This window comes from Calidris pugnax, unplaced genomic scaffold, assembly GCF_001431845.1.
Source record: "Calidris pugnax isolate Ruff unplaced genomic scaffold, ASM143184v1 scaffold124, whole genome shotgun sequence".
NCBI classification, from domain to species: domain Eukaryota; kingdom Metazoa; phylum Chordata; class Aves; order Charadriiformes; family Scolopacidae; genus Calidris; species Calidris pugnax.
This window is the reverse complement of record NW_015090914.1, coordinates 1537236-1556267: the sequence shown is the minus strand read 5'-3', so window position 1 is coordinate 1556267 and position 19032 is coordinate 1537236. Positions and strand designations below refer to the sequence as shown.

Below are 19032 nucleotides of genomic sequence, written 5' to 3'. Positions count from 1 at the left end.
CAGAGAGGAACTGCCACAACACAACGCTGCAGCCTCTGCAAGAAGGGGTGGGTTTGCCCCCACCGTTGCTAAAAAGTAGAAATACAGAAAATGACATAAAACTTCCTTAAAAAAATGTAATTCTGTATCATTCATTTAAAACTTTGTGCACCCTGAAATCTTCTCCGCATTCCTCTTCCAAATGAGAAGTATTATTCAACACCTACTTAGTTTCACCTTTAATTTTATTTTTTCTTTGAGATATCACCCAGCCAACTAGTACTTCCTAGAGTTGCAGATTGTTTTTATTCAGTGGAGTGATAGGGCATTGGAAGAGGCTGCCCAGGGAGGTGGTGGAGTCACCATCCCTGGCTGTGTTTAAGGGCCGTTTGGATGCAGTGCTGAGGGACATGGTGTAGGGGAGAACTTTGTAGAGTAGGGGAGATGGTTGGACTCGATGATCCCAAGGGTCTCTTCCAACCTCAATGATTCTATGATTCTATGGTGCCATAAAGCCAGTAATGCAACCATAATAATTTATCAAGGAAGTAGGAATTTTCACTCCTCGCTTTCCCATCACGTTAGAAATGGACACATGTATACCTTAATTGAAAAGCGCAAAGAATTAAGTGATAAGGCTTTTAGAGCCTAAAGATGGGCATCTGGAGTTCCTTTGCTGCATTAAGAGCAGCAATGAGTGACCCCACTGAGATAAAACTTACTTAAAACTGTCTGATTCCCCAACCCGTTCCACTGGTCAGCAACACAACCGGCGTTTGGTTTCCACAAGTGATGAAAACCAAACTGCTAGCACTTCAATACGCATATTTTTTAGTTTTAATAGACAAATACATAATGGTCTGAATAATGAAGGTGTATTTTATGCTGTACCTGGCATGACAGCAGGCTGCTGAGCAGCTGAGTCCGTGCTGAAGGAAAGGCGGCCACCTTTGGCCAGTCTGTCACAGAAGAGGGTGATGTTCTTCTTCAGCCTGCTGGTGTCTTTGGGCATGCTCAACTGGCTGCTGAGACTCAGGGCCTGCTCCTTAGAGCTCTTCGACAAACAAGTTCTCAACAGGTAAGAAATGGCAGCATCCACAGCTTCTTCCCAACCCTAAAGAAAAGGAAATTAAATCAAGTTAGGTGCACTGTAATATGATATAGCATATTAAAAGCAATGCAACAAATCAAGGACTATGACTTTTCAAATTATCGCAACATATAGAACATAACCTGAGAGGTTAACGTGTGTCACAAATATCCAGTTCTTCAGCTTCTACAAGCAAAAGCTTAAAAAAGCCCCAAACTTGTTCCACTATTAAGATTGACAGAGAAATATAATTTCAATAATAATAATACATGGACAGCATGTGACATAACAATTAAATTCTGTAGTTCTATTAATAACTGAAAACCAGAAGGTTCCTGGATGCAATGTTTAGAATTAAGAGCAGAACTGAGATGTAAATACAAACATAATATGTAGGATAGAACATTGTGATGAAGATAAGTCTCCAGGCCAGGGAAGGAAAAAAAAAAAAGGCATCCAATTACACATTCTTTGAAATCATCATCTAAAATTCTTACAATATGACTGCAACCCAAAGCCTCAGATATTCAGTATTCATTTATCAGACCAATTCACTAAAGGTTACAATCCATTTCTGAGCAGACCAGCTTAGAAATCAGTTGAGTGAAAACCAGCAGCTACCTATGGAAAAGCTTCCACAGGAGGAGAAGCTGCATTCGGTGTCACATTCAGTACATGTATTTCCTGTCCTCACAGCAGAGGGGCTCCAGCCCTCTGAGCATCTCTGTGGCCCTCCCTGCACCCGTTCCAACAGGTCCATGTCCTTTCTATGTTGAGGACTCCAGACTGGACACAGTGCTACAGATGGGGTCCCATCAGAGCAGAGCAGAGGGGCAGAATCACCTCTCTGGCCCTGCTGGCCACACTTCTCTTGATGCAGCCCAGGATGGGGTTGGCTTTCTGGGCTGCCAGCGCACATTGCTGGCTCATGTTGAGTTTCTCATCTACGAGCACTCCCAAGTCCTTCTCCTCAGGGCTGGTCTCCAGCCATTCTCCACCCAACCTCTGATTCGGTGTCACATTCAGTACATGTATTTCCACAAAATACAGTGTCTACTTCTGCAAATAAGACTCAGTAAAAATAATTAGGTTTCTTTTCATGAGGCACCTCGAAAAGCACCTTTAAAAGTTAGTTTCAAGTTTGTAATCTGTACTATGTCTTTCAGTGACACAAACAAAGCTAAGACATTGCTTCAAGTAAGAATAATTGATAGCAAAAGTCTCATTATTTGTGACGAGGTTATTAGGATAATGCATAAACTCTAATACCACAATAATATCATTTATGCAGTGTACAATGCAGAACTGACCCGTCTTGATGCATTCTGTAATCTTAAATTACACTCTGTGAGGGGACCATGTGATTAATCCAAAACATATAATTTATAATGTGAACTTCATGAGGTTCATATGGGCCCACCTCTCCAGCCTGTCCAGGTCCCTCTGGATGGCATCCCTTCCCTCCAGCGTGTCAACCACGCCACTGAGCTTGGTGTCATTGGCAATCTTGCTGAGGGTGCACTTGATCCCACTGTCCATGTCTCCAACAAAGACATTAAAAAGCACTGGTAGATGTCTTTATTGACTTTAGAAGTTTTGAGGCTATAGTCTGAAAGCACCCAGCTCTACCAAACTAAGACCTATCCATGTTAACCCAAGGGAAAGTAACACCAGGGTAGCTCTTTACTTAGCAATTACTCAGGCAGAACAAAACGAAGACTCAAGTATCCAGTTGTAATTAATACAACTTCAGAGTCTTCTAATTTTTTAGCTCTTTCTCCTGATGATTGATAGAAAACCCTCAGCTGAACAGCGAAATTGCCTCCCTACCCAAATGTCCGTGACGGGGGATGCGTAACACTTGAATGAAGGACAGTGTTAACTCTGTTGGAGTTCACTGGCAAGAAAATAAGGTTGTGAATTCTTTTTCTTTATTAGCTACATACAGCTTTTGTGAAGGCTGGAGTACTGCTTTTGACACAGAGGAGCAAAGGCCACCATTCCTGACTCTGTTACTTCCTAAGAACAGGCCCCGGACAGATGCTCCCTAGTGGGAAAGTCCATCAGGAGACCACACAGTTCCGTGCACTCCATCCCAGTCCATACACTGGTCTTAACAGCACCCTGAACACGTGCTCTGTGTGTACAAAACATTTACATTTTGCAGAGGAACAGGATCAACTACTGGGGCTTTCTTCACCAATGTTTGCCTTTCCTGACTTCAGAACAACGACAACATTAACCTGCTGTCTTACCTGGATTTCCCCCCCAAAAAACATGTAAATTAGAAAAAATATGCCAGTCAATAAATGCTAGGGTAGCTTAACATTTTTCAAATATTCTAGAAAGAGTGTATTGGAGTGTAATCCATCCACTGACCTGTGGTGATGACAGGAAATAATCCATTCCACAGCCAATTTAAAGAGGTTAATGAGCTGGTAAATGCTGTCTACATTCCCACATACTGGGGAGGGAACTCAATAAGTACAAAGCATCAAAACCAGTCAAATCAAGTACTCCAAATTATACTACAAATCACAAAAAATAAGACAACGTAAACAGAAGAATCTTGAGTTTCACTAAAAGACAAAGAAACCTGTGATTAACTGGTGTCAGCACACAGTAGCTGAGAAGCTGACCAAGATATTCCTCCACGTTAGTTGTTAAGGAGACTGAAACACGAGCTAATGGAAGTCAGAAAATTACTAGTGGCTAGTAGTCAAATTACTAGTGGCTAGTAGTCTGTCCTTGGCTCACAGAGGTACGTTTTACTTTGTACCATAGCCTTAACATTTTCCAACCCTTGTTCTTCAATTTAATTTCCATATAAAACTGGTTTCTCAGTAGACCATATAAAACTATCTTCTACAATTCAACCATTGACTTCTACCATTGACCTAGTAAGTCCAGTCAAATCCAAAGCAGCCTTTATAATTAGTGAAAGAGTGCAAAAAAGCTACCTTTTTATTAAAAAAAAAAATCTTGATAGAAATCTGTTGAGGTGATTTTATATGAATAAGAATTAATGGCTGCAGCAGAAAGAACTGGCTGCTCTAAGAGCTCTGAAATATTGTAGAGCTGAGGATATTTCAGGGGAAGGATGGAGTGGACAACATGGAAAGGGGAAAAAAAAACCCAAAGTGATTATTGCGAGGTTGAGAACAACTGGTTTATTGAATAACAGAACTCTAGGGATAGTGGAAAATTTAGTTAGAGAACTACAAATTAATACAATTTGTCTTAAGTGTAAATAAATCATCCTAACAGCGCATCAAACTTGAACAAGATTGTTCCTAAGCTGTGTTCATAAACCAGACAGATATTTGATTCTGTATCTTAGCAAGTATCTCAAAAAGTATGAATTTACTTTGAAAACCTTGATCATTATTAAAATTATCCCTAATGCAATAATCATTTTTCAAGCTGCCTATGGAATAATTTACCCTGGAGTGATAGTCAAGACAGTCCTGAAAGAATTCACACGCAATGTGAAACACACTGCAAAAACTATGCAAAATCGGTGCAAGCCAAATTATGGGAATTCTTACAGCTGTTAACTCAGGAATTTGCCTGCTATATATTATTTCTTGATTTTAGTCACAATAATGATTTCATCAGCTTTCAAAAATGCTACAGTGCTTGGAAGCTCCCCTTACTGAATAACAACCTTGGCGTTTACGCTTATACAAGCCACCAAAGAAGTTTCTCTATCTGAAAGCATTGTATATGCTAATTCACCAGTAACACCAGCCTTTTGTCTCTCAACACTTCGCTTTCACAGTCATTAAAAAAAATAATTATCTTATTGGTACACGCAGTAACTGGTAATCCACTAACCCAGGGCTACTGAACTGGTAGTCTCCAACACAGACACAGACTATTACTATTGGAAAATATTATTTGCAAATAATAATATCAGCAGACTAGTAGCAAATTTTGCCAGCTACCAGTCATCCTTACCCACGTTTTTCAAGCATATTATATATTTCTAACTGACCTATTGGCCTCGAACAGGAGATAACAGCCACAGCAGCCATGAAGACAGCACGCAGCATTTTCCTGTTCTGCTGGAAATGGAGCTGACAAACATCCCTTGTGAGTGTCCCTGAAAAATTACTGCTAAAAATTAATTGATCAGCCATTTAAGTAGACCTTTTGAACAGACTCTGAATAAAATGAAAGAAAAGGCCTAGCAAATAGACTTGTATCTATATAGTTCTCAAAAAAAAAAATTGCAGTAAAATATTACTGAAGTCTTAATGTATTAAACTTTGAACAGTCTGAAGAGTCAGTGAATTTTTTTAAGATTCATTTGGTTGAAGAATTATACTTGTAACAATATAAAAGAGTTTTCTTCAACATAGTGCATTAAAAACACCAGTCACGGATTATTCTAGAATCTTTTACAATTCACTTCTGAAAAAAAAAAAAAACCACAAACAAACAAACAAACCCCAAAACCACCACCCCCACCCCCAAACTCCACATATATAAGAAACAAAAACCCACCACTGGAATACCTAAAAAGCATGGAAATGGTAAAATCCCACAGACTAGTGGAATTTGAGTCTGATGAAAATCCAGACAATGACTCAAGCTTAAACACATTCCAAATCTATTGAGTGCCTACGAGGGACATTCGCAGTGAGCACACAAGAGGAAAAGCACCAACTGAAATTGTTATGCTCATCCTCCTCCCTACAATCATACCTGCCTTTAAATCAAATATTATGTATAGCATCCATGAAATTAACTGATCTGATTTTTACTTCTATTGACATTTAAAATCATTCAATTCCACTGGGAATTTGCAGAGTGATAAAAGCACTATCAGGGTGAGGATATAGCTGAACTTCCAAGACAAGGTAAGAGACAGAACAAGTAAACCGAAGAAAATTAGTAAGATACATCATTCTAGAAGAATAGTTCAAAACAGTCAATTAATCATTTTAATTTCAAATAAAGGAAAGAATTTTATGCAGAAAAACATCCATATTTGTGAGACTGTACTCTGCAGTCTTAACCTATTGTCAAGAGCTAGATTATAGACATTTAAATCTTCTTACAGATTTGGATTTAGCACAAAACAAATTACAAGTTACCTCCTCCAAACAAATTACAATTAAAACATTAGGGATAAAAGTCGAGTAAAAGAACCAAGGAAGTAGAAGGTAACACCTTGGTAACTCTGAACACAGTATGCCATCTCCTGAAGAATCAAGCTCTGTATTTAACACACCAGATCTAGAGGTTAAAAGATTAAAGAGTCCACGAACAACAAACAGAAGAGTAAGCAGAAAGGAATCAAGACTTATACAGGAAACTATGAGATCTCCTCACAATATTTATTTAACAGAAGCTCCAGCAGCACAAACAACTCTCTGCAAGAGCCACTCACTTTGCAGAAGCTCCAGCAGCACAAACAACTCTCTGTAAGAGCCACTCACTTTGAGTGGTGCTCAGTAATCACATATTGATATCCTACTGCACCTGAGAGACATCCATAGGATGGATTCTTTCCTGAAAAGTACACTTGCCACTTAAAAGTTCATTCTGCCTCTGGTATTTTTGTCCTCTGAAGCACAATTCACAAACCACTAAACACTTCTGCACTAAATATAAGACTAGTAGCTTTTGGAAGATTCTATTCTAGGGACATTTAACCTTAAATCAAGATATGCCAAAACCTACTTCTTGAATGCCTCCAGGTATGGAAGGAGAGCTGAAAATGCATATGGTCCAGAAATCAAAATAGTGTTTCTAAAGCTATCTTACAGAACACACAGTATTTGTCTTTTAGGAATGGTGCTCCTAAACTAATATTTTACCAAGGATCTTCTGGAAAAATCATAAGTAGTATTATGGAAAAATAGTAGTAGTATTAAGGAAATAATAAGTATTATATAAAAAATAAGTAGTATTATGGAAAAATCATAAGAGTAGTATTAAAGCAGTGGGTGTTTCAGAAACGTAGCAAATTGAGCAGTACTACACAAAGGTTCTGAAAGCTGCATTCCATCAGGACAACGACCTCTATCATTCAAGTTTTTAATATATTTTTCAAGTCCAAAGTCAGAAGAAAGTCAGGCCCACAGGAACAAATTATTACTATCAGCATTAATCATAATTAGGGTTTTGTGTACTAATGAAACAACTGATAACATGATCAGAGAGTGTATCACCTGTAGGAAAGCAGAACTCCTCCAGCTGAGGATGCTTTGGGGTTTAGTAATTTGCTCCAAGGAAAGTCCAGGTCCACCATAACATGATCTATCAGGTTGACTATAGATGGTGGTTTTAATAGTTCTTCCATTAAAACTAAATTAATCTCTGATTATGGTAGCCAAATTTCCACATGGGCTTCTTCCTTTCAAAAGGAAAAGACTTTCAAAATTAGGTTAGAACTAGGTCAGAATTAGACCAGTTTTTTTCTTGGCGAGTAATGTATCCATATTGCCCAACTCCTCTTTCAAATGGTCTCATGTCTCCAAATCTGAGCAATATGGGATGTGTCCTAACACTTGGGTTTTATTATTTTCTTTCTGGACAACAATGAAAATTATGAAGATCTTTAAGGTGGAGTGGGTGACAGGGAGAGAAGAGGGCATGTTTTTCAAGAGATAAATTCTAACTATCTAATTGTACAGTTACTCTTCTAAGAAATGCTTGTTTCTTGTAATACAAATACGTTGTGTCTGGAATCGTAAAAGTTCACACACATCATTGGTTTCTGTAGGAGCCATTCCTGAATACTGAATTTTTGACTTTTTTTGTCATCCTAATTTTATTTTTAAGTTGACTTTTTTGACAATTGATCCCTTCCTGGGAACTGCTGAAAGCAGCTCCTGCCTGCTTCACACGGAGTGGTTGGGCTTCTTTGCTGCCAGCTTCAGGGCTCTGCTGGTTTGCTTTTTAGCATTGAAATCTTCTAACACTTCATCTTTCTTTTCCTCAAGAACTTTTCCCCACTTCTCTAGGAAAACCGAGGTGCTGTTTGGGTTTTGCAGATGCTGTCAAAGCTGTCTGCAGGCGTGCAAATACAGCAGGAGTCGTGCATCTTGCTGGAGAAAGCTATATATCCATCCCATAGCAGCTCTGCCCTACACAACGTCTGGAACTTCAACGAGGTTCAGAGAGATAATTTTTGATACAAGGAGGAGAAATCAGACCTTGTTATACTTGGTCTGGAGAAAAAAGTAGAGAAAACATATGCTAAAAAAAGCTTCTTGAGACATTTCACTGCATCTCAGCCCATATTTTGTTTTCCTATCAGTGATACGCCTGGGGAGGAACTTTACTTCTCATATTAGAATATTCTTTATTAGGTTACCAATATGATGCTACGAAAGCCTGACCAATGAGTCTGTGTTTCTAAAAGCTGTGAAATATGGAACCATGCCCATGCACATATTTTATCTCTGAAAAAAAAAAAAACAAACTTGACACAAAGCTTTTTTTCCTACTTAAATTCCCACAGTACCTTAGATCTACTCACCACAAACTTTACACTCAGCTTCAAAGTGTGGAATTTTCATTCTCCCAAAATGCACAGGGGAGGACAATGAAGATTGTGGCAAGCTAGATTTGCATATTTATTTGGATAGCAAATTTTCAAGCTTATGTTAGAATTATTGGTTTTTTGCTTGAGGCAGTAGCTTGGGCAAAAATCATTCACTCCTCCAGTGTTTGTGCAGCCTCGTCTTGTGAATATGTGTCTGATTTAACTAGGAGGTATCAATACCATATTTTGGCTTTATCAAACTCCCGCTTCATTGAAAAAGCCAGGAGAAGATGGCAAAATAAATTATCGAATCTGAACGTTCCTTCAATTTGAACTGGCGTGTCCTAGGGTAAAGTGAGTCTATCACCACCTGTGCAGACAGGAGACAACACTGGTACATCATGCTTAACCTAGGAATTAAGCATCTTAACATTAATTAAAAGGACACTCCAGAGGGCTGGGCCACCATCCAGTGTGACCTGGACAGGCTGGAGAGCTGGGCAGAGAAGAACCTCATGATGTTCAACAAGACCAAGTGCAGGGTCCTGCACCTGGGGAGGAAGAACCCCAGGCACCAACAGAGGTTAGAGGTGGACCTGCTGGAAAGCAGCTCTGAGGAGAAGGATCTGGGGGTCCTGGTGGATAGAAAACCATCCATGAGCCAGCAATGTGCCCTTGTGGCCAAGAGGCCAATGGGATCCTGGGCTGCGTAGGGAAGTGTGTGGCCAGGAGGTGGAGGGAGGTCATTCTCCCCCTCTGCTCTGCCCTGGGGAGGCCACAACTGGAATCCTGCCTCCAGTTCTGGGCTCCCCAGTTCAAGAGAGACAGGGAACTGCTGGAGAGAGTCCAGCGTAGGGCAACAGAGATGATGGAGGGATTGGAGCATCTCCCTGATGAAGAAAGACTGAAAGAGCTGGGGCTCTTGAGCCTGGAGAAGAGAAGGCTGAGGGGAGACCTTCTTCATGCTTCCAAGGATCTAAAGGGTGGGTGGAAGGAGGATGGAGCCGGACTCTTCTCAGGGGTTCCCAGTGAGAGGACAAGGGGCAACGGGCACAAGCTGGACCATGGGAAGTTCCACTCCAATGTGAGGAAGAACTTGTTTGCGGTGAGGGTGGCAGAGCCCTGGCAGAGGCTGCCCAGGGAGGGTGTGGAGTCCCCTTCTCTGGAGATCTTCAGGCCCCATCTGGATGCTCCTGAGTGATGTGCTCTGGGCAGCCCTGCTTTGGCAGGGAGTTGGGCTGGATGGGCTCTAGAGGCCCCTTCCAACTCCAACAATTCCATGATTCTGTGAAGAACTTCCATCTGACAAAATGGCTACTCTGAAATTCATAGTAAAAAAGCCAGTGAGTTTTTTTTTCTGGGATCTTTCAACAGAGGGAAAGATTCACATGACATCTCCTCACACCACCTAGCAATATCTGTGTAAATTCCAGGAGACAGATATACAACACCACAACATGTGAATTGCAGCTACAGGATATCTAGTAATGACCAAAAAACACCCTATTATGATTGCACGTTAGAAACAAGAACAACCATCAACAAATTCAGGACCAAAAGCTGTCAGATCACAACCAGGGGTGGGTTCTACCCCCAGGAAAAGAAATTGGATGACTTGGTGATTAGATCTTGATATATCCTCTCAGAAACATTTCTGACTGTCAGGTGTGAGGGAAACTATGAATTTAGCTGCATATCATCAAGTGATGTGTTCAATATAAATAGAGAGCTTCATAAAATTATTGGGAGCATCTCATTTTTTCAGAAAATGCCACGATACATAGTTTGCTTTTTTTTAATTAGATACGGACACAGCACTGCCAGGCAAGATCAAGGAAGAGATCATCTTAGAAGCTATGCTAAGGTACATGGAGAGTAGGGAGGTGATTTGAGACAACCAGCATGACTTCATGAAGGGCAAGTTCTTCCTGACCAACCTGGTGGCCTTCTATGATGGAGTGACTATATTAGTGGACAAGGGACAAGGTATGGATGTCATTATTCTGGACTTCTGTAAGGCTTTGACATGGTCCCCCACAACATCCTTCTCTCCAAATTGGAGAGATATGGATTTGATGGGTGGACTGCTTGGTGGATGAGGATTTGGTTGTATGGTTGCATCCAGAGGGTATATATCCAGCTGGCTCAATGTCCAGATGGAGATTGGTAGAGATTGGTGACAAGCAGTGTCCCTCAGGGTTCCGTACTGTGACTGTTTAATATCTTCATCAATGACATAGACAGTGGGATCAACTGCACCCTCTGCAAGTTCGCGGGTGACACCAAGCTGAGTGGTGCATCCCTGAGAGATGGGATGCCATCCAGAGGGACCAAGGCAGGCTTGAGAACTAGGCTCGTGTGAACCTCTTGAGGTTCAACAAGGCCAAGTGCAGGGTCCTTCACGTGGGCTGGTATCAATGCAGGTCTTGGGGGATGAAGGGACTGAGAGCAGCTCTGTCAAGAAGGACTTGGGGATACCGATGGATAGAAGGCTGGACATGAACCAACAACATTCACTGGCAGACCAGAAAGCTAACTGCATCCTGGGCTGCACCAAAAAAAAAAAGTGTGGCCAGCAGGTCCAGGGAGATGATTCTGCTCCTCTGCTCTGCTACATCAGGTAGGGTGAGACCCCACCTGGACCACGTCCAGCTCTGGAGCCCTCAGAACAGGAAGGACATGGACCTGTTGAAGCAGGTCCAGAGAAGGGCCACAAAAATGCTTAGAGGGCTGGAGCACCTCTGCTGTGAGGACAGGCTGAGGGAGGTGGGGTTGTTCAGCCTGGAGAAGAAAAGGCTGAAAAAGATTTAGACCAGATATAAGGAAGAAATCTTTTACAATAAGGGTAGTAAAAAACAAACAGATTGTCCAGAGAGGTGCTACGTGCACCATCCCTGGAAACATTCAAGGTCAGGTTGGATGGGGCTCTGAGCAACCTGATCTAGTTGAAGATGTCCCTGCTCATTGCAGGGCGGGTTAGACTAAATGGCTTTGAAAGGTCCTTTCCAATCCAAACTGTTCCATGCTCCTATGGTTACAGATGTTATTCTAAATGAATAAAAGTATCATAGGTTTGAACTGGTGTGAGACTCAGAAAGAAAACCAACAGTAAATATGCAACTTTTCAGTCTATAAAACCTGTCCTATTATGTAATATAAAGTCCATCTAACGATAGTGAAACTGATAAGTTTTTTCAGTATGTAAGTAATTCCAGTGGAATTTTATAAGAAGTGATAAATCACATAATATTTCTGAAAGACTAGTACAATACTTTTCAATCCATAGCAAGAGTCTGCAGGTCTTTCAATTAGGACATAATATCAAGGGAATTCTTCACTGACAATCAGCTTCTCCTAGAAGAAAGAGTCACTGATTGTGTCTATCGAGTGTTAAGACCTCTTGGTGAAAACCATTGCTGTAATCACTGTAATGCATCACCCTTCTCATTGAGCAGTTTAGATGACAACTGATGTGGACTCCTGGTATGCAGCACGGAGGCAGTAATTACTCCTACACTAAAATATTTTAGCTTATCTTTGTACCTGAACCAGACAGATTACACCACCATAACAAAGAGAAAGTTTAGAGGTCCCCATTACAATATGACATAGAGAAAGATGTCTGATAAAAGAAGCTTATTTAATCTATCAAACAGAGGGTATGTCTCTTGGGACACCCGCACTACTCTGTGGGATATGTGAGTTAGTTTTAAAGGAGATAATATATGCTGGAGGCAAACTAATCCCAGCAGAACACAGGAATGCCTTGAGTACTTCACACCAAGAAATAACATCCCTGAGTAGGATTCTGACACCAGGGCCAGCCCACTGAAGATGAACTTCAGGAGCTCTAATGCTGGCAGAATAAGGGGATGTGATGAGCAGGTGATAGCTCGAGTTGAATACCAAATGAATCCTCAAAACTGTTATTAAAAAATACAGCCCACCAACAGGTATGTCAGATTCTTCATTAGCAGGTTTATACCAAGGCTGAATCCTGCTTCCAGGTTTGATACAAGCTCCAGGGAACACAATTAAACAAGACAAGAACACTATGACCCTTTCTGTCCTTAGAAAGCACGACAGGTCCAACCCTGTTCCTCAACCCTCCTGCAGGTTGGTGCTCCCACCCAAATTGGTGTTGTCTGTGAACTTACCATGGGTAAACCCATATCTTATGCTGCCCTCAACCAAAACTAAACTTCAGACTGAGGCTGACCTTTTTTACTGAAAAATGATGGTTTTTACCAGGAAAAGCTTAAAGCTCCTTCTTTTATTTTGGTGATTAAAGCTTTAAAACCCACTAGATTGGTTTTTTTCAATTCTACTGGACTTTGATGCTTGACTGTTCCAGAGCAGTCTTTCTGAATGGTTCTGTTGCCTTGATTTGAATAGGAAGAAAATTTGTTGATTAGCTTTCATTTTTGACAAAAGATAGGCAACATCATAGAATATAAATTATTTCTCCCAGCTGGGAGAAGGGCAACGAGTTTCATGCTTCTCCCTCTAAAACCACTTATTTTGAGATGGATTATCCATTGTGTTTCTAGAAAGAAGAAGGGGAGGGAGGAAATCATATATATGTTATAAATATCTGCTATAAACTTTTCTGTTCACAGAAATAAAGAATACAACTGTATGGGAAACTGGTTCTGAGTTACCAGTTGTCACTGCCCACTGCCTGGTGGTGGGTTTGGGGTTTTTGTTGGTTTCTTGCCTTTTGGGGGTGTGTGTGTTTGTTTTGTTCAAGAAATTTTGAAAGTATTTACAAAATACCAAAAGATAATTTGTACAAGCATAAGGCAAACAACCAAAATAGAAAATATTTCAGCCTATTTTAAAATATTTCAAGTCTGCTACACACTTGGAGCTTTGCATTTAAGAAGTGGTTAAAACAACAAGCAGAGTATAGAAAATCTAAGACACAAAAAAACTAATTCCAGACATATTTTACTGTGATTAAGACCCTAGGTTGGATTATACTCTAACTAATTACAAGAATTAGTGAAAAGTGACAATTTCCAATAAATTCTAAGAATTACAACTCATAAAAATTACCTTTACCCAAGCCGTAATTATTAGCTCAAAGTTTCAAGAGTACTAAACATTAAAGGAAAAATTGAAGAAGTTGGCTACTGTCAGTCTTGATAGGATTAAGCCTCCTGGAATTACAGAAATAATCTTATCTTTAATCTTGAGAACTTTCACTCACAGTAAAGGATTCTTTCCACAAAAGGCTCTTTTCTATGTACTGAAAAAACTCTACAGTAAACCCCATCTGCTGTCACGCATAAAACCCAGCAGGCTTTCCAGTCTCTCCAGTGACTGATCTTTTCTTTTTCTGGTGATTTACATTCAGATCATCTTCTTACAGAAAGCACAGACACCTTTGACAGTAATTCCTATGAGTCTTCCTGGGCACTTCATGATATTCTTCTGACACCGTCTCTCTTTCATGATTGCCTTAAAGTGTATTTTTCTACTTTACCTAATCTACATTGTAAAGTACTAAATTTATAGTCATTATCTTAAGTTAGATCATAGAGTTGCTTAAAAACATGCATTTCATCCTCAGACATTTATTTTTTTTTCTTTCAATTTACAATTTCATTAAGAAATTAAGATGAAATACCAACCGTTTGCTTGGTTGGTACAATTCCAAACATAAATAAAAGGAGATCGAAATGGACTTCCCCGATGCCGGTTTATAGCTGTTACTATTTACTCCAGAATCACAAATGTGACTATAACAAGAAAGGCACCATTCTGAGAAATGAAGGACCCGTGTGCCATTATTTGATAAAATCACAAGAAATATGAAAACATTAATTCCACAGTAAAGTTACTACTGATGGCCATACTACCCTCCATCAGTCCTGAAGTTAGAATGTTGGTACTGACAGACATTTTTTCCCTTTGTAATGTCTCAAACAAAGAAAGCATTAATAGCTTAATGATCAGACACAGGAGCCATCAGTCAGAGCAGACGCCATTCAACCATTATACCAAAACTACCCCGTGCAGCATGAACCCTTTGAACTCTTTAAATTAGCCTGGACAAACTCCCTCCTTTCCCAAAAGGATTTCCTATTGTAAACATACGCTTTATCACCAACTCAGCATTTTTCAAATATCTTTTTCCATCCAGATAAATCAAGCTTGGTAAAGTATAATCACTGGAAAACCTCCCTAAAACCGTTCCTTGCTTCTGTCGTTTTTCAGAGCCTCTAATATTTCAAATTGTTGTCCCTCACGGTTATAAGCTAATAACAAATATGCCAGTCCTGCAGAACAGTCACCAGCTCTCCCGAAAACAGCCAAGTGCGTAATAAAATCTCTAATGCATCATTCATGTTATTAAGGAGGTCATGGATTCTTTTGTCTCCAAAAGCACTCTAAAATAGTTTTCTACCATATATTTCAACAGAGAGCAAACCATAGGACTGAAAACCAGTATAGGTTTTTAACTATAGTTTGCATGGAGCTGTATCACTGTGCCCTAAAATATTGACAACATAAACTTTTATATTTTGAATGTGGGTTTCACTTTAGTCCCACAGTAACAAAGTACATTGGGACTAAACTGCACATAACTTCCATGTGGGTAAGATTAACTTTTATTCAGTTTTGGGATCACTTTCTTAATGGTTTCATTAGCAGAAGGTTCAGCTCATTTATCCCACCAGTCAAAAGCAGAGACCTGAGAGACCTCATTCAGTTTCTGGTGTTGTGCTTCTCAGACTGCACAGAATTCCTGAAAGAATCACTGGAAAGGGGGAATGCTCTTGTATTTCCAATAGTAAACAAGAGCAACCATTTAATCATTTTAATCAAAGCAATACTATTTAGAAGCTGGTTAGAAGTTTACCGCAGGAAATAACACATGGTGCCAAATACCTGTTACTCCCAGTATTACTTCTGCTATACCTCTGTAGACAAGAATAACCACATTTTTTATGTTCTTAGATTAAAGTTTGCAGCAACAGTAACCATTTAGCAGTCTGAAAAAAAAGACTGGTGACAATGGGAACACAAAACACCACTTCTGTATTTGCTAAATGTCTAGCTGGCCTTATTGCCAGGTCTAGAAAACAAGATGCAATCTGTTCCAAAGGGAATGGCATGTACGAGAATAATGTTGATGTTATGGTCAGAGAAGCATTTCTTTTTAGGGTAACAATATATTCTAAACATTTCCCTTTAATTAAAAAAAAAATCCCACTTTCATAATTTAACGCTCACAAGGCAGAAAGTGTTGTGGGGACGCAGACTGCATCCCAACTGTCTTCTCATCCGTTCCCTCCAAATAAAACTACAACAACCCATTGTGCAGGATTGTTTGAAGAGTAAATAAAAATTCTTCAGAGTCCTTTCTTTCACCAGCGTTCCACTCAACTGCTTGCAAGGAAACCTGAACGCTAGCTAGGAGCTTCTGTCTGTAAATATCATTGGTATGGCAAAAGATTCCCTGCCTGAACTTCTCCTTAAATTACATGCAGATTTCTGTGGTACTGTAACAACTTCAATATGGCACACATTTAGTATTCTGTAAAGGCTTCAGTTCCATTTCCACCTCCAGTTATTGTTGGTTTACAATTTTTCATCCTGGCTGCTCTGCAGGATGTACATACTTAGAATATTTATTTGAGGTCTTACAGCTTTAATAGGGAATATTGTTAACTGCTATAAAAAACAAAACCACATCAAGACACACGCTGAAGTGATAGTCTGTATTATAAGATACACATCAGATTTCACCATGTTTTATCAAAATGTGTCAAAGCAATGCCATTCCTGATGGCAAAATAAAAGTGAGACATGCAGAAAATGGTTGTTTGGGCCTTTATGAGATTCATACAAACTTGCTTTCAATTCCATTAATGGAATTCATTTCAGTTTCTTTCAAATCCATTCATTCCCACTTCCCATTTGTGCAGCTTGATGTTTCAAGTTTAAATGAGGCAAAAATCCAAAACAAATCTCAACACAATTGCTTTGCTTTGCCTCCTATGGGTCAATATCACATAGAATAACAAAACACCTTTTTTTCCTCTCCAGACAAGGCTAGATTCATTTGGAACTCAGCACAAGCTTTCTAAATGGCCACAAATCCTTCTAAGTATTCCAGGTACGTACCAGAACCTGGATTCACTGTATATTGCAAAAAGCATGTGCAGAGCATGAAAATTTAAACTGATGTGTACTTAGATAATTCTTATTTTTTATTCCACAAAAGTCATTTGTGAAAGGTCACGCAGCACACTTTGCAGTTCAGAAACCTAAAAGAAACTGTTGAGATGTATTAATCTCGGAGTTTATTTCTCTCACAGTGGCATGCTGTCTTTAAGTACTTAATTCTAGAAACCAGTGAAAAGGCTGGAATTAAAACTAACTGAAGATCAACTCTAGGTGCTTTCAGTTCAGAACATTCCTTAGTACAACTCAAGCAGTGTTTAGTTGGGTGCCTCAGGCAAGGACAGAACACAGCATTATCTTTGTTTACAGATCACTCTCCAAATTTTGCACACAATCTCACATTGTCACACTCACTAAATCGAGCAGAATTTGGAGGATATCTACACGAAGCAGAGCTATCTGGAGCGTGGTTTGGATATCCAAGTATGTTATCTATTCACAGTGTTATCTTGGTATAACTTTCAGCCATTATATAAAGCAATGTGTAAACACTGAAGACAAAGTATAGCAAATGCTTAATAGAGTAAATATACTGTATTACTGTGTGTACATGTCTATATTTTGTAGTTCTGTTGGAATGTGTGCATCTGAGTACACATGTATGTATGTATATTATATGGCATTTATATTACAGGCTGTTCTGTTTGTGCTAACAACTGGACAAAAACTAAAGCCAGCTAAATTTATGTGAGACACTCCTACTTGGTTTGGTAAGAAAGAACTAAGTGGAAACTGGTATCACCCCTATCTTCTAATGAAACATTCTATAATTTACTCCTACTTTCCCACTTTCCTGTGGCATCAACGTAGTTTGCATCAAACACCTACTTAGTAGGGCGACCAAAGAACTTCAAAGGACAGGCTTTAACAAAGTACATGGGGAAATATGTCAATTTAAGCACTTAAAGCTCTGTCAATGAGCATTTTTCGAGCAGCTCTTACAGATTCTTACCAGCTCAGGTGTATCTTCTGCTAACGGCAAAAAAGTAGCTTCCAGAATAGCAACTTGATCAGTGCTGAGCTTCTGCCACAGGCTGATCAGCGTAACCATCAGGTGGGTGGCACTTCTCAACTTTGTGAACGCCTGGAACATGTTGGCTTGATTTTCTTCTGCTGCATCTGCTAGAGCTATTACCTGCAAAAATTACAAGCGTGTGTTCAGTATAATTTTACCATCCATGAACACTCAACGCTGAAATTACCTTTGGCACACTCTTGTTTGCCTTTAGAAGATCCTGCAGAATTCTGTTTTCCATAAACACAGAGTATTAAATGAGTTATCATTTATCTAGATTTTTCTTTTGCATACCCAAGGCAATTGCAAGTCCATATGGCTACAGGATTAATCCACCCGGTACAATCAGTGCAGAAAAGATTCTGTTTAGAGCATATTCCTAAAGTGTTCCAGAAACTGATCCCCATCATATCACATAATACACGATAACAAACCAACTTCCAGGCTTATACCACACAGGGCAGTAATCCATATATGACCGGCGAGCTTGCTGTATTTATCAAAACCAATACATCTATTTTCTGCAATTAAAAATGCTGTATATAATTATTTCCACATGAACATAACCGCCATGTGTTTATCAACTCTCAGGTCTCTCCATATTTTGCACTAGTTGCTTCAGCTTTTATGCCAAAATGTAAACATCATGGATGATGTGTATGAAGGCAATACCACTTCAACTGCCAGACATTATGAAGGAATGTTCAAAATAAAATAGAAAGGCAGATTCACTCCTTGTAAGATGATAAGATAGCTTTGCTGAGTAGTTCAAGATGGGCAAAAACAGAAGAGCTATTATATGATATTCTACTCAGTACAGAAATAACTTGCCATTCTATAGAATACTGTCAACTCACAGCATTACAAAAACATGTATTTTGAAAAAATATGGCTATAAATGCCTTTTTTCTTGAAATACAATGTTTAGACATTTTCCATCACGGGTGAAAAGTGAAGAGGCAGTGACTTCGATATGAAATTGCTATCGTTTCTATAGGACAGCAAGAGGTTTTCCACAGTGTTTGAACTGCATGACTCCAACTGAAGGACTGATTATCTTCACTGCCATTTAAACCAACACAAAGGATCTCCCTCAACCACTTTTCTTCTTTTGTCTTATTTATCTGCAAAATGGGGTAACAGGGGTTTGACTGGAGCTGTGAAAAGCCTCGCAGAAGTGCAGTCAAAGTGTAATTAGTATTACAACCAAATTTACAGAGTAAAACTTGCAGAGCTTGAGCCATTAACATT

At 39.5% G+C, this 19032-nt stretch overlaps 1 protein-coding gene across 1 annotated transcript in view; it reads right to left on the bottom strand.

Moving 5' to 3' along the window:
• LOC106892349 (protein PTHB1-like) overlaps positions 1-19032 on the bottom strand; it is a 355117-nt gene that overhangs the window by 177557 nt on the left and 158528 nt on the right. Inside the window, exons 20-21 of the mRNA XM_014949498.1 lie at positions 17719-17901; positions 871-1093 (exon numbers count right to left, since the gene is read on the bottom strand). Coding sequence (XP_014804984.1) covers positions 871-1093; positions 17719-17901 — 406 coding nt within the window. The remainder of the gene's footprint in view (positions 1-870; positions 1094-17718; positions 17902-19032) is intronic.